Below are 15,999 nucleotides of genomic sequence, written 5' to 3' on the forward strand. Positions count from 1 at the left end.
CGTCGAAGAGAATAGCCAGGCGAAGGTGTATTACGCCTTTTATTCCGGGAATGAGTCAAACGTTATCGCGTGTTTGGTTGGAGGTGTCAAAGTCGAATTACTTGTCGATTCCGGCGCTGACGCTAATCTGATTACTGGCAAAATGTGGTCCAAATTGAAACAGGACGGCATACAAATCATTTCTTCTACCAAAGGCTGCTCACGAATTTTAAAGGCATACGGAAGCGATGAACCTTTACCTATTTTGGGATCGTTTGTGGCAGACATTGAAGTTGGTAAGAGAAAGATTAGAAGCGAGTTTTTGGTCGTCGAGAATGGCCAAAAGTGTCTGCTAGGGGATAAATCAGCCAAAGCCCTTGGGGTGTGGAAGGTCGGGTTTAATGTTAATACTGTACAAGGATCTCAACCATTCGCAAAGATTAAAGGAATACAGGCAACAATTCGTATGGACCCTAACATAACACCAGTGTTCCAGCCCATGAGAAGAATTCCGTTGCCGTTGGAAGAGTCGGTTCATCGTAAATTAGATGAGATGATGAAACGCGATATAATCGAAATCAAAACTGGACCAACCAGCTGGGTTTCACCTCTAGTAATTGTAGGTAAAGCAGATGGTCAGCTTCGACTATGCTTGGACCTACGTCGCGTAAACGAAGCTGTACAACGCGAACATCACCCTATGCCACTTGTGGATGACTACCTAGCACGCCTGGGAAAAGGGCGTATTTGGAGCAAGCTGGACATTCGAGATGCCTTTCTCCAAATTGAGCTTGCCGAAGATTCAAGAGATGTGACAACGTTTATCACTAACCAGGGCTTGTATCGTTTTAAACGCCTCCCGGTCGGACTTGTCACGGCACCGGAACTTTTTCAAAAGGCGATGGATCAGATCTTAACCGGATGTGTCGGGGCATTCTGGTATCTGGACGATGTCATCGTAGAAGGGAAGAACTTGCAGGAACACGATGAACGTCTTGATGAGGTAAAATGAATATTTAATCTTACAGTTACAGTGACTTTGTATTTAAAGAGAGAAAAATAAATAAAATGAATTCATTATCTAAAGTTGATCATTTGTTTTATAGATCATTTATCGGTTCAAAAAGCAAGGAGTGGAACTCAATTGGGAAAAGTGCCTGCTGCGGGTTACGGAACTTGATTTCTTGGGGCACAAGATTTCACCGCTTGGAATAAGGCCGAGTGATACGAAAATTCAAGCATTACTTTCCTTTCGTGAACCACAAAATGAGGCAGAAACTCGCAGCTTCTTAGGTTTAGCTAATTATATGAACAAATTCATACCTGGTTTGTCAACAATCGATGAACCATTGCGCAACCTCTTGAAAAAAGATGTGGTTTTCACTTGGGAAGAAGCTCATAGACAAGCATTTCATAAGATCAAAACTTGCATGACCAACGTTTGTACGCTAGGGTTTTATCGAATTCAAGATCGAACTGCCCTTATGGCTGATGCGAGTCCAAGTGGTCTTGGTGCAATGTTGATCCAATACAACAACGACAACGAACACCGAGTCATTAGTTTCGCCTCAAAGTCACTGACGGAAACAGAAAGAAGATACTGTCAGACAGAGAAGGAGGCATTAGCGATAGTGTGGAGCGTCGAACGCTTCCAGTACTACCTACTTGGGAAAAAGTTCGAAATTTTGTCAGACTGCAAAGCGTTAGAATTTCTGTTCACTCCACGTTCAAAGCCCTGTGCACGTATCGAACGTTGGGTGTTACGCCTACAAACCTTCGACTATCAGGTAAGGCACATTGCTGGGGTAGACAACATAGCGGACGCTTTGTCACGTCTTTCAGTTCTCGATGCTAAACCATTTGATAGCTCTGAGGAATTGTTCATTCACATGGTAGCAAACACAGCGGTCCAGTCGATGGCTTTGTCATGGGAAGATATACGTATAGCATCACAGAACGACTCTGAAATCACCAACATCATACAATGTTTAATCGATAATTCAATTGATAAGATTCCCTTGGAGTATAAAATTCTCTTTCAAGAGCTATGTCATGTTGATGGAGTTCTATTACGTGGTGACAGAATTATCTGTTCGATGCACACGGAAAAAATACTGCACGAATATAGTGGCGCTATCTGGTCCTGAGGAAGAAAAGCAGTCTACTGATTTCGCGACGTTTTACCACTGGGGCATGCTGTCAGACCAAAGGCGTTAGCAGCAGTGGGCTGCGAGGAAAACTATAAAGAACAATTTCCGCTCTTTTCTGCAGGCCTACAGTATAAAAGGCCCTGTAGGAAAACGCGTGGCCTCTTTTTCCGACGGTGGCGGCGGAGCAGTAAACAACAACAAACCAGCAGAGCATATCATAGAAGAAATTAGTGGTGAAAATTAAAATAGAAATCTGTAAATAGTTGTAAATAAATAAGTAAATAGAATATAAACTTAAATGTAGTGCAAGAAATAAATGTGGTGAACGTAAAAATAGAGAAGAATAAACTTACCTGTGACTTCAACCGAACCTGGGACTTACCTGTTTACTTACCTGGAAAGGAAGGAAAATTAGACGAACCTGAAAAGAAATTTGAAAGGAGAGGAAAACCAACGGCGAATAAAAGGTACTTCCGGTCATGGTCCTTCGAACCGGATGCCCGTCGAACTCAGGCATTGAAGGCGTCGAAGGCATTGAAATTGCCTCGAGAAGGTAATTAATATTCCAACCACCTCTATTTTGGTACGTTTTGTGCTCCGCTGGGAATTTATCTTGCAGATTAACGCACGTGCATGATGGCTACGGAACGACGTATCAAGTCGCTCAAAATGCGACTTCGAAGTATCGAGACGTCGTTCAACCTGATCAAAGTCTTCGTTGAAAACTTCGACGAAGAAACTCAGTCGATGGAAGTTCCCGTTCGGCTGGAGAACCTGGCCGTGTTGTGGGTGGACTTCGGCAAAACGCAAGCCGAGCTCGAAGCAGCTGATGTTGAAGACAATGCGGTGATGGAGCATCAGCTAAAGCAGCGGGCCCAGTTCGAGACGGACTACTACCGGGTGAAGGGTTTCTTGCTGTCCGTGAATAAAAGTACATCGCCTCAGAGCTCCCAATCTTGTCACTCCGGTGCGCATTTCCCTACTTCTTCGCAAATTCGGCTCCCAGATGTGAAACTTCCTGTTTTTAATGGCGCTCTCGAAAATTGGTTGAATTTCCATGATTTATTTATTTCGTTGGTGCATTCGTCGACTGAATTGTCCAATATTCAGAAGTTTTATTATTTGCGTTCATCATTAGCGGGGGATGCTTTAAAGCTGGTACAAACGATTGCGATTAGCGCCAATAATTACCCAGTTGCGTGGAACTTGCTGATAGATCACTTCCAAAATCCTGCACGTTTGAAACAAGCCTATGTCGACTCCCTTTTTGAGTTTGCTCCGTTGAAAAAGGAATCTGCAAGTGATCTTCATTCTCTGGTGGAACGATTCGAAGCTAATGTCCGCATCTTGAAGCAGCTGGGAGAGAGAACCGAGTTTTGGGACGTATTGCTGATTCGTATGCTCAGTATTCGTCTTGACCCCACTACACGAAGGGATTGGGAAGAATTTTCGTCGACTCATGAGGCAGCTACCTTCCCAGATCTGGTCAGCTTTCTTCAGCGGAGGGTCACCGTTTTGCAGAGTGTGAGCAACGTTCAACTGGATACTTCCTCTTCTTCGGCACCCAAAAAACCGGTTCATCGATCAGCAATCATCAGCAATGGAGCTACTCAATTCTCACCACGCCAATGTTTCGCCTGCTCTGAACACCATCCACTTTATCTATGCCAGACGTTCGCCAAGATGACCATCGAAGATAAAGACAAACTAGTACGCCGTCAACAACTCTGTCGGAACTGCCTACGTAAGGGACATCAATCGAGAAGTTGTCAATCCAAGAACTGCTGTCGAAAATGCCGAGGGCGCCACCATAGTCAACTATGCAGCACAGGTACCAGCCAGGGTGAATCCAGCAAGCCGAGACCGGAGGGCAATACATCCAGGGATTCTAACCCTACCAGCGAAGAAGTGTCATCATTATCTGCAGCAGTCGGGAAACTTCCCAAGAAGGGTCACCCTAACAAGGTGCTTCTAGCAACGGCCGTGATCAAACTGACGGATGATTACGGCAATACTCACTTCGCCAGAGCGCTCCTCGACTCGGGTAGCGAATGTAACTTCATCACCGAGTCATTTGCGCAAAAACTCAAAGTTCGTCGCACGAAAGTTCATCTGTCAATCTCCGGAATTGGTCAGTCATCCATTCAATCTCGCTCCAAGCTTCGCACCACCATTCACTCTCGAGTTACCGGATTTTCGACCATCGTAGAGCTCCTCGTACTGCCAAAACTCACTCTTAATCTGCCATCCGCCACTCTAGATATTTCTAATTGGAACCTTACGAAAGAAATTGAACTCGCAGATCCTAACTTTTACCAAACCAACCCTATCGACATCGTCCTTGGTGCAGAAATATTCTTCGATCTTTTCAAACCGCCTGGCAGAATTCCACTTGGAGATTCACTGCCTGTTCTTGTGAATTCTGTTCTGGGATGGGTTGTTTCTGGGAAAGTTAACAACTCCACTGCTACCAGCTCCGTTATCGCCAATCTTGCAACCGTCGCAGATATTTATCGCCTCATGCAACGATTCTGGATCATCGAAGAAACAGATTCAGCTCCCTGTATGTCGGTGGAAGAAGCCGCCTGCGAAAAGCACTTTTCGCAGAACGTTCAACGCACCTCAGAGGGTCGATACATCGTTCGATTGCCGTTCAAGGAACCTGTTTCCAGCGTAGGCGACAATCGCAGCATCGCACAGCGTCGATTCCGGATGGTCGAGTCTCCCTTGCAACGAGACACCAATCTACAGGCTCAGTATCACGACTTCATGGCCGAATACGTCACCTTAGGGCACATGCAGCGAGTAGACACTTCTACTCCACCTACCCAGCAGTATTACCTTCCTCATCATGCGGTGATTCGCGAAGATAGCTCGACTACCAAGGTGCGAGTCGTCTTCGATGCTTCGTGCAAGTCAGGATCTGGCAAATCTCTCAACGACGTGCTCATGGTCGGGGCAGTCATCCAAGACGACCTTCGTTCCATCATCCTGAGAACCAGAATCAATCCCGTTTTGCTCATCGCCGACATCCAAAAAATGTACCGTCAAATCCTGGTCGACGAACGAGACACTCCTCTCCAGCGGATTCTTTGGCGAAGTTCACCGGACGAGCCTCTCAGCACGTTTGAGCTGAAAACGGTCACCTACGGCACAGCGAGTGCACCATTCCTGGCCACCAGAACCCTACAACAATTGGCAGACGACGAAAAAGCGGATTTTCCTATGGGCGCGGCGATTCTGAAGAGAGATGTGTACGTAGACGACCTGGTTACCAGCGGAAGGACTCCTGAAGAACTGGCGGAGGTGCGGAATCAACTTGACCAATTGTGCCGTCGAGGAGGTTTTGAATTCCGGAAATTTGCGTCGAATATCGAATCCGTTCTTGATGGCATTCCTTCCGAACGACGTGCACTTCATTCATCAGTCGAGCTCGCAGCTGATCAGACCATCAAAACCTTGGGGTTGCACTGGGAACCAGCTTCGGATCACTTCCGGTTTCAAATTCGGTTACCTGAACACTCTCGAGACGTGGTTCTCTGCAAAAGGTTGGCCCTCTCACAAATCGCCCAGCTGTTCGACCCGTTGGGATTGGTAGGCCCTGTCATCGTTACTGCGAAAATGTTTATGCAGACTCTGTGCAGTCTGAACTCCGACGACGGCAAGCCATGGGGATGGGATCAACCCCTACCACCATCTCTGACCACGTATTGGCAAAACTACTATGCGCAATTACCTGTCCTTGATCAGCTTCGAATCCCACGATGCGTCGTGCTTCCCGAATTTGAATCCATACAGCTACACCTGTTTTCTGACGCTTCAGAAAACGCCTACGGGGCCTGTGCCTACTTCCGATCAAAGGACTCATCAGGTTGTATTTCCGTCGGCCTTCTCACGGCCAAATCCAAAGTCGCTCCTTTGAAAAAACGCAGCATTCCCCGGCTTGAACTTTGTGGGGCTCTCGAGGCAGCCCAATTGTACCAGAAAATCTCCTCAACCTTCGGAAGGAAGTTCGAAACATTCTTCTGGGTCGACTCAACCACGGTGCTCGCCTGGCTGAAGGCGACTCCCTCAGTTTGGACAACTTTCGTGGCCAATCGGGTTTCAAAAATCCAGCTTGCAACAGTCGGCGCTTCCTGGAATCACGTAGCTGGTCAAGAGAACCCTGCTGACCATCTGTTTCGAGGAATTGACGCCAAAACGCTGATCTCCTGCAAACTGTGGTGGAATGGACCAAATTGGCTTCGGTCCGATGACTTTTTGCAGCTGACATCGCCATCAAGCACCTCCTACGAGACCCATCTAGAGTTCCGCACATCCAAACCGGTCGGCCTAACAGCCTCAGCAGACAGTTCCTTCATCGACACCTTTGTTGGCCGATTCTCGAAATACCAAACCATGCTACGCGTCACAGCATTCTGCCTCAGGTTGTCACGCAAGTCTCGAAGCGCAGAAGCCAGAAAAAGAACGTTCCTCTCAGCGACGGAAATTCGCGATGCCGAGAATGCTCTCATACGATTGGTGCAAGCTCAAGAATTCTCCGAGCACGTAGCAGCCCTGCAAGCATCGAAGCCAGCTCCAATCAGGTCCCAACTCCGATGGTTTACGCCGTTCCTGGATGCAGATCGCCTGATGCGTGTTGGAGGACGAATCGACAGATCAGCTCTAAATTACGACGCCAAGCACCAAATTCTTCTTCCGTACAATCATCGATTCTCCGCCCTGTTAGTGGAGTGCTTACACGAAAGGCATTTGCACGCAGCACCTCAATTGCTGCTTGGAATCATTCGATTACGGTACTGGATCACAGGGGCCAGAAAGCTGGCCAAAACAGTAGTTCATCGCTGCATAATATGCGTCCGAGCTCGCCCTAAATTGGTTGAACAATTTATGGCAGAGCTACCAAAGGAACGCGTCGTTGCTGCCCGACCATTTTCGGTTTCCGGTGTCGATTATTGGGGCCCGATCCTGCTCAAACCTCCCCATCGTCGATCAGCCCCAATCAAGGCATTTGTAGCGGTGTTCGTCTGCTTTACTACGAAGGCTGTGCATATCGAACTCGTTTTCGATTTGACGACAGCCAAATTCATCCAGGCTCTTCGTCGCTTCGTGTCTCGCCGAGGGCCACCATCAGACATCTACAGCGACAACGGGAGAAACTTTCTTGGTGCCAGCAATGAATTGCGAAAACTTCTGCGCTCGTCCGACCACGCACAAGGAGTTGCTGCCGAATGCTCCGATTCCAACATCAGGTGGCATTTTAATCCGCCACGAGCATCTCATTTCGGCGGATTATGGGAATCCGCAATAAATTCCGCCCAAAAACATTTCCTTCGAGTCGTCCGTGATCGTCCGTTGGCCTACGACGATATGGACACATTATTGTGCCAGATAGAGTGCTGCCTCAACTCTCGCCCGATTACTCCACTGAGCGACGATCCGACGGATTTCGAGCCGCTTACTCTAGGGCATTTTCTAGTGGGCACCTCCCTAAAATCCGTTCCAGATGACAACTACAACGACATCCCATCGAATTATCTTCGGAAGTGGCAGCAAACCCAAAAGCTGTTGCAGGACATCTGGCGTCGATGGCACCTAGAATATTTGTCATCATTAGCACAAAGATCTAAGTGGCACAACTCACCTGTGATACTCAAAGAAAATCAGCTCGTTCTTCTGAAGGAGGATGGAACTCCACCAATTCGCTGGCCCACAGCCAGAATCACCAAATTACATCCAGGGACTGATGGCATCACGAGAGTCGTCACTCTGCAGACCCCGAAAGGCTCTTGTACCCGTCCGGTGGCAAAAGTTTGCCTTTTGCCGATTGCATCATCGTCGGAGGAAATAAAAACACCGCCCACCGCTGATCAATAAGCAGCAGACAAAATTTGCTGCACCTCGTCAACTGCAACCATTCTCCGTTTCTGCTACAATCATCACATCACATCACACTTCACATCAGATCGGCGCTGAACTTGTTTCCTGTGGCCGATTGCATCACCACCGGAGAATCAAAACCACTACCGGCGTTGACCAATCAGCTACAGAAACAGATTGTCATCACACGGCCAAAACACTTCTTAACACTTCCGGCGGGTCCAGTATTGATGAACCATACAAGGCACTTTATTCTTTTGGATCAGGTGAGTTCCTGTCCAAAGCTTTTCTATCACTCGAAGGGGTCTACCGGGTCTATTTTTGCAGGCACCAAATCCTCCGTGAAAAAAAAAATAAAACCCATATCATGCAGCCACGATCCAGACCAGTCGAATGTCCCGCATCCATCGTTCGTTCAAGGCCTAATATTTGCTTGGATCAGGCACTTTCCAATCGACCGGGAAATAAAAACAAACAGCAGCCAAGCTTCAACCAGGTTTCAACGTCGAATGGTCCAGCTCAATCAATTTTCAATTTTCAAGGCCCTATTTTCACCTGGGCCAGGTGAGTCCCTGTCCAAAGATCCTATATTCCTCTTGGAAGTGCTACCGGGTCTTCAATTTCAGGAACTAACGAGACGAAAACACGACACCGACCGACGAACGAATCCACAACAGCGACCGACGAACGAATCCACAACCGCGACCGACGAGACGAATGACAACAAAACTGCGACCGACGAAATGAAAACGCGAGGTGCCGGCTCAAAAGTCAAAAGTAAACAACACCTTCACGCTGCGGGGGAAATAATCATCGGTGCCCGAGTTTTCAACCAATTGGATGCTGTCAGAAATGGGTATTTCTGAAGGGGCCAGTATGTTCGATGCACACGGAAAAAATACTGCACGAATATAGTGGCGCTATCTGGTCCTGAGGAAGAAAAGCAGTCTACTGATTTCGCGACGTTTTACCACTGGGGCATGCTGTCAGACCAAAGGCGTTAGCAGCAGTGGGCTGCGAGGAAAACTATAAAGAACAATTTCCGCTCTTTTCTGCAGGCCTACAGTATAAAAGGCCCTGTAGGAAAACGCGTGGCCTCTTTTTCCGACGGTGGCGGCGGAGCAGTAAACAACAACAAACCAGCAGAGCATATCATAGAAGAAATTAATGGTGAAAATTAAAATAGAAATCTGTAAATAGTTGTAAATAAATAAGTAAATAGAATATAAACTTAAATGTAGTGCAAGAAATAAATGTGGTGAACGTAAAAATAGAGAAGAATAAACTTACCTGTGACTTCAACCGAACCTGGGACTTACCTGTTTACTTACCTGGAAAGGAAGGAAAATTAGACGAACCTGAAAAGAAATTTGAAAGGAGAGGAAAACCAACGGCGAATAAAAGGTACTTCCGTTCATTATCATACCACAGACACTAAGAGACAAGGTCATGACTACAGGGCATGAAGGGCACCCAGGAATTTCCATGATGAAACAATTTATGAGATCTTATGTCTGGTGGCCAAAAATGGACATGGCTATCGAGAAATATGTGCGGAACTGCAGAGGGTGCACACTTGTTTCGGCACCAGATCCCCCAGAGCCCTTGCAACGAAGCCAGCTTCCGTCATTTCCATGGCAAATTGTTGCCCTTGATTTCCTTGGGCCTTTACCAGAGGGACAACACCTTTTGGTTGTTATTGATTGTTATTCCCGATTCATGGAAATTTGTGAAATGGAGTCTACAACAGCTGTAGACGTCTCGCGTGAACTAGCCGTTATGTTCAGCAGATATGGTGTTCCTCATGCCATCAAAGCAGACAATGCACCTCAGTTGAGTGGGCAGTGCGGAGATTTTAAAGAATTTTGTCAAACACATGGTGTTCAAATCTGGAATACAATTCCATACTGGCCGCAATCCAACGGAGAAGTCGAGAGGCAAAACCGTTCAATATTAAAACGTCTCAAGATATCCCAAGAACTTGGCAAAGACTGGAGAGCTGAGTTGCGAAAATACTTGCTTACCTATCATGCAACTCGTCATCCTACTACTGGAAAATCACCAGGGGAGCTGATGTTCGGTCGAAGAATGAATACTACGCTTCCAACGATTTCAATTTTTTCTGAAGATGAAGCGGTACGTGAACAGGATGCGGTAGTAAAACAAAAAGGCAAAGAATATGCTGATCACAAGAGGAGAGCCAAGGACAGTGGCATTGAAGTTAATGATCATGTGCTTGTAAAACGGATGAGGAAGAATAACAAATTACAAACTGAGTTTTCAAATGAAGAGTTTATCGTTCGCGACAAAGCTGGGACCGACACCCTCATTGAATCCACCGTTACAGGAAAGAAATACTCTCGAAGCTCTGCACATTTGAAAAAGCTCAACATTGAGAAACCGGATAGTGAAACACAGAATCTCGAAACATTGGTTCCGGTAGAGTCGTCAACAAGTCTACCATCGGTTGGTGTTGATCAGTCTGAGAAGGATACTAAAGTTGAAGATGAGATAACCACTAACGAAGAGCTTAAGGAAGTAAAGAAAAGAACAAGAGTACCACCAACAAAGTTTAAAGACTATGTATCGTTTGAATAAAGTTTTGAAGGTTAGCTTTCATACCTAATCAACCGATTCGTAAACTATTTCTTACCTGAATATCTAATAATAAAAACTCATTATCAATCGTTGTTTTATTAAACTTAAGGAGGGGTTGTAGTATCGCCAATAACTCTGGGAATTGTCTTGAATAATTAATTATAGTTACGTTATTTATGACCGTCGTACGATTACGTACTTCACGAACACTCCTGTAGAAATGACATCCGACGCAAGAGAGAGAGGATGAAACATTCGGCATTCTAGTGACAGACGCGAAGAGAGTAGCACGTTACTACAGCCCTTATAACAATAGTTTTTCTGCTTGTGACGCTTAGGCTGAGAAAACGTCAACATTCTAGACAGTTATCGTTTGTGATGCTTGCGATGAGATTGATGAACATCACAAAAAAGGGAAAATCTCACTCACGATAATCTCAATCTCATGAGATTTCGCAACGTTGTTCTAAATGCTTGATTTAATAATCGGTTTTAAATAGATTCAATATCAGTTCCCATTTTTCATGTAGGTTGGTTTGTTTATCAGTTATCGAAGATTAATTTTAAAATTTTCAATGTTTTAACATTTGATTCGTATTAAAGTTACCCCGTGTTTTAAATGCGAGATTTTGGCAAATCCTGAGGGTCTTCTTCACATCTTATTAGGTCAAGACATGATCTTATATATAAAAATGGAGGCGTTTTCTTTGTAACAACATCACGTATGAATGGTCGGTCGGAATGAAGTGAAATTTGGTATCCGAGGGTTTTTTGGGTCAGAGATGGTTTGTATAATAGTTTCAAGAATCTCACTTTTGATGAAAGGGGGGTCAGCTAGTTGTGTATAAAATTTGATCAAATTTTCTTGAAAAATATTCGCATGGTATAGTATTTTACATTGATTTTAACTTGTTCTCCTCTGTTCCAGAACTGCTTGGTTTATTTTAAATGCAATAAACCATCTTATTTTGGCAATTCTCATTTTGAAAAGGGAAAAGCTATTTTTTGCCAAAATAATGCAATTCGTTTCTTCAGGAAGTAGCAGAGGTCGTTGATACATTGTTTCTTTTTTTTTTTGTAAAAACTTTTTTGAGCGCCGATTTCGATGTAAATAACTCGAAAATGGGCGGGCAATCATCATTTTAAATTGATTTTTTATGTGACCCTTCATTTCGAGGTTGGGTGGGTTTCCTACTTCTTTATGTATACATTTTTTTTTTTCAAAAGGCGTGGGTAATCCTTTGAGAAACAAATAATCTTGTATTGTGGAAAAGTCAGTTCAAAATTTATGAAGCTGCCTGTAATTATACGATGATTTTGTTTGAGGGCTCTCCTACCCTCAAGAAGGAGGGGCTTTTAACTTTCATACGAACCATCCTAAACTGAACCTCGAATTCCAAATTTCAAGTCAAATCAATCGTTTGTGACACCATCACTTCGAAAGGGGTGGTCAGAAGTACGTGAAATTTGCTACTCGAAGGTTTGTTGGGTCGGAGATGGTTTGTATAATTATTCCAAGTGCCTCACATTATAAGGAAGGCATAACTTAAACGATTCCAGTTGAATTTTATAAAAATGTACTCAAAAGCACGATGGGCAAAAAAGTTTATAAGTTTTGAAGAATGACTCTTAAAAGGAAGGGGGGGGGGGGGGGGGGCTCTCATTCAAAATAATTCAAACCATTGGTATGCACGCAAGTTTCGACATGGCATTTATTCAAGGGAGGGCACCCTTTCGCTTTCAAAACTCATTTAATTTGTATGTGAGTTTCTTGAAATTTGGAACACATGCCCATTTTGACAACACAGAACGATTTGTTGTATTAGTGATCAATCGCACAATTCTGAATTTTTTTTTTTTTTTAAAACGAACACAAACACATACAGGATCTCAATGAAACATGATGTTTCCTCGAAGAGATTCCTCTTTTTCTTAACTCTAAGCGTATATCTTTCGAGGATATGATGGTTAGCATCTTACAAATGCTAAAGCCACCAACCCACCGAAAGTGTACTATGTATGCCGTGACCGGGGTTCGATCTCACACCCCCTGGCTTAGAAGACTTGAAGGCTGTTCTCTACGCCAAGGGCGGCGGCAAATTCTAATATTTATTTGAAAACTAGCCAAACTAATTTTATAAGTTTCATTTATGATTTCTTATTTAATTCTTTTTATCAAGAGCTGAAAGATTTCAATTTTTAAGCCATTTAATGCAAGAAATTTTTAAAATTGCCAAATGAAATTCTCATATGCATTATTTTTTTAATTTGATTCTCTGCATTGAAGCTTTAATGAAAAATTTGGTAGCTTTAATGATTTCAAACTGATGTTTCAAATTTAGCGCCAGACGAAAAAAAAGAATAAAAACCTTTAAAAAAATCATAGAATCTGACTTTTTGATTTTTTCAACAGCGATGTCATAAAAAACCTCAAACCCAATGAGCAAGAGGTTGCCGACCACTGGGTGAGGATCACTTCTAGAGTGTGTACTAAAACAAAATTCTGATTGGTTCACTTCTCATTCTTCACTTTAATGGATCGGTTTGTACACTCACGTAAACCTGAAACGGTTTTTGAGAAATTTTCCCAAGACTCTCGTTTAGCCTTGTCATGTTCCTTCCATTTTGTTTCAACCGTCCAGCGAGCCACATGGAAGAAACATTGCGGAAAGTTTTGGTAAGTTTCTTTTTTTAAAACTATAATATTTTTGCTCAAACAAAATATGAATGAAAAAAAATTTGATAAAATACATTTTATGCTCATTCCAAGATTTTTACAAATTTAAACAAATCAAAAATTTCAAAAATTGTAGTAAGTGATACAGACTTCATCCAAATTTAAGATTTAAGTTGGAAAATTGGCTCCTGATAAAACGGGATAATTAATAATGATTAACGTGAAGAAAATATGGAATCTCCTTAAGATTTTTTAACGTGGAGATAACATGCTTTAATATTAGCAAATATTTTTCCTTAAAAAATCAATTCCATGATTTGATAATTTTTTTTTTCAAGAAGCAAATTAGGTTTTTTCATTGAACGACACTCAAATTCTACTTTACATTTGTGTATTTTATCTAAACTGTAGGTTTAAACTGACTTTAATTAATTTTTAGTTTTTTTTTTGTTATATTTACAATCGAAATAATAATTCTATGATCTCTTGCGATTTGAATTACTCAATAATAATCAATATTTTTTTTCATGAGCTGAGTATAAATTTTCAATAATAATTGTGAATCTGATTATAGAATAGAAATTCGAAATTTCAATTATCGAATCTGTTTTTCCAGATTTCATAACGATATCTTTAATTTACAAAAAAAAAAAAAAACAATTACGGAATCTTAATTCCACATCGGAACTTTTAATACAAATCAAGAAGTGAAATTTGTTTCAAAGTGAATCCTTATTTTAAATTCTGAGGTTATGGGTTTTAATCTGAATTCATCAAGTCATTTATTCATTTTTTATCAGACTTTGAAATCTGAAAAAGAATTTGAGTTTCGAATGATGAATCTGATTCTGAGTTTTTCATTCTTCTAAATGTTTGAATTCTGCATCAGAGTGAATTTTAAGAATTTCGAATCAGAATATGAAACAATAACACAAGGTGCTTTCTTGTTTTTTTTTCAGTATTCCGAACAATATTAACTTAATATTGAAAATGCACATATGTAAGTTTCGAAAATCATCAATAATATTTTGAATTTAAAAGCAAATTCGAACCAGGCTTTCAAAACAGCTTGTCATTCCTAATGTATAATGTTGATACGAACAAAAATCAAGAATTTTAAACAGGATAAAGAATTCAAAATTTGAAAACAGGTATACAATTTTTATTTGATTATATGGAATCAGAGCTACCGTAATGAGTTTTATTTAATTTAAAATAAATTAAATTTCAACCAACAAGTGAAAATTTTTTGAAATCTGTGATCTCGAATGTACTTGTGACAAAATTTTTCCTAAAACATTTTTGCTTGAACAAATTAAGGTTCTATATAATTATGCAGGTTTAAGTTATTTTAGATTATAAGTAAGGTATTACTTTTAATTTCTAACTTTTGGAAATAAGTCCTAGAAGTTGCATTTTTCTTCAATGTGTTAAAAAAATATTGGGATTTGAAGGTTTCATTTTCAAGAAAAACTTTTTATATTAACTTCAATTAAAAGAAGTTAGCTAATTGTTTTCAACCGAAAACATGACGATTTTAGACATTGGTAAAAATCAATCGAATATTTAGAAATAACAGTTTAAGATGAAGTTAGCGATTAAAAGCATCTGTATTTTCTACTCTTGTAAATTCGATTAAAATAAAAATTACAGTTTGAAACTTTGTTAAAGAGAAATCTGCAATATAGATTATGTTAAACAAAAAAAAAAACCAGTAAAACATGTTGTTGAGCGTGTAAAAACTGCGCGACTCGGCGGCTTGTCGGAAAGCGCTCCAGAAATAGGTAAACAAGAACGGGGAAACAAAATAGAAAAAAAGACCGGCAAAAAGTTTATCGATTTGAGATAGCGTGCGTAGCAAAGGGCTGTTTACAAATATTTAAGTTTATCGAGTGATTAAAAGGAAGCGATTAAAAGACAGGAAGTGATTTACTATCATAAAATTGTATATTCTGCAAGGCAAATCGTAAGTGTGAAAGTGTATTACTCGAAGAACGTTCCCTTAACTTATATTATTTCGAATAGGTCACTTCAAGTGAATCTAACCTGCAAAGTGAAATTGCGGATCTTCGATCGTTACAATCAACTATAGCTAGTTACAATATTGTATCGTAAGTAACCTTCAAAATGTTAATTAAATTGCCTAACTAATACTAAATTTGATAACAAAGGTTTCGAGACTAAATAATCGAAAATAGTCGTTCGTTTCCTGATCCATATCTCCACATAAGATAAAGTGAGTGCCCGAGTAGAAGGAAACTAAATGTAAGATTTATTGAATATTGTTTAAAGTTTAAAATACTCACAAAATAAAATCTATTTTAGCTTCAAGCTGCTAAAAACTTAAGACGCTGCTTTGAGGATTATTTCTTTTTCCGAACACTTGAAGATTTACAATCTTCCGGACATAACCTTGAGATGTCGGATCCGGCGAATGATACGCTCAAGAATGTGGAGAAATCGGTCAACAATCACAACTGCATGTATTGCGAGGCAGTTGATAGTGAAGATGACATGGTCCAATGCGACATGTGTAACTTTTGGAGCCACTATCAATGCGCGGGAGTTACCGATGCAGTGAAGAGTGTGCCATGGAACTGCACGAAATGCAGTAACTTGTTGCACGTTCCCAAAATAAGGAAACCAATTAAAAAGAACGTTTCCAAACGGACGGGAAGTGCGAAAAGCGATGTCGGAACGAAGCTTCGAGAAGGT

General features: G+C 41.8%; 2 protein-coding genes across 2 annotated transcripts; both read left to right on the forward strand.

The window, feature by feature from the left end:
* The first annotated feature begins 2,765 nt into the window (after positions 1-2,765).
* Positions 2,766-8,006, forward strand: LOC129738162 (uncharacterized). The gene has a single exon (XM_055729357.1). The coding sequence runs from the start codon at positions 2,766-2,768 to the stop codon at positions 8,004-8,006; it is 5,241 nt and encodes a 1,746-aa protein (XP_055585332.1).
* A 1,737-nt stretch (positions 8,007-9,743) lies between these two features.
* On the forward strand, positions 9,744-10,607 carry LOC129738163 (uncharacterized protein K02A2.6-like). Its single transcript, XM_055729358.1, has one exon. It carries the CDS (start codon positions 9,744-9,746, stop codon positions 10,605-10,607), a length of 864 nt encoding a protein of 287 aa, XP_055585333.1.
* Positions 10,608-15,999: the final 5,392 nt, after the last annotated feature.

The sequence above is a fragment of the Uranotaenia lowii genome, chromosome 1 (assembly GCF_029784155.1).
Source record: "Uranotaenia lowii strain MFRU-FL chromosome 1, ASM2978415v1, whole genome shotgun sequence".
Taxonomy (NCBI): Eukaryota; Metazoa; Arthropoda; class Insecta; order Diptera; family Culicidae; genus Uranotaenia; species Uranotaenia lowii.

What these genes read in the sequence shown, in the direction of transcription:
- LOC129738163 (XM_055729358.1), top strand. Translation starts at nt 9,744, where the DNA reads ATGGAGTCTACAACAGCTGTAGACGTCTCGCGTGAACTAGCCGTTATG.
- LOC129738162 (XM_055729357.1), top strand. Translation starts at nt 2,766, where the DNA reads ATGGCTACGGAACGACGTATCAAGTCGCTCAAAATGCGACTTCGAAGT.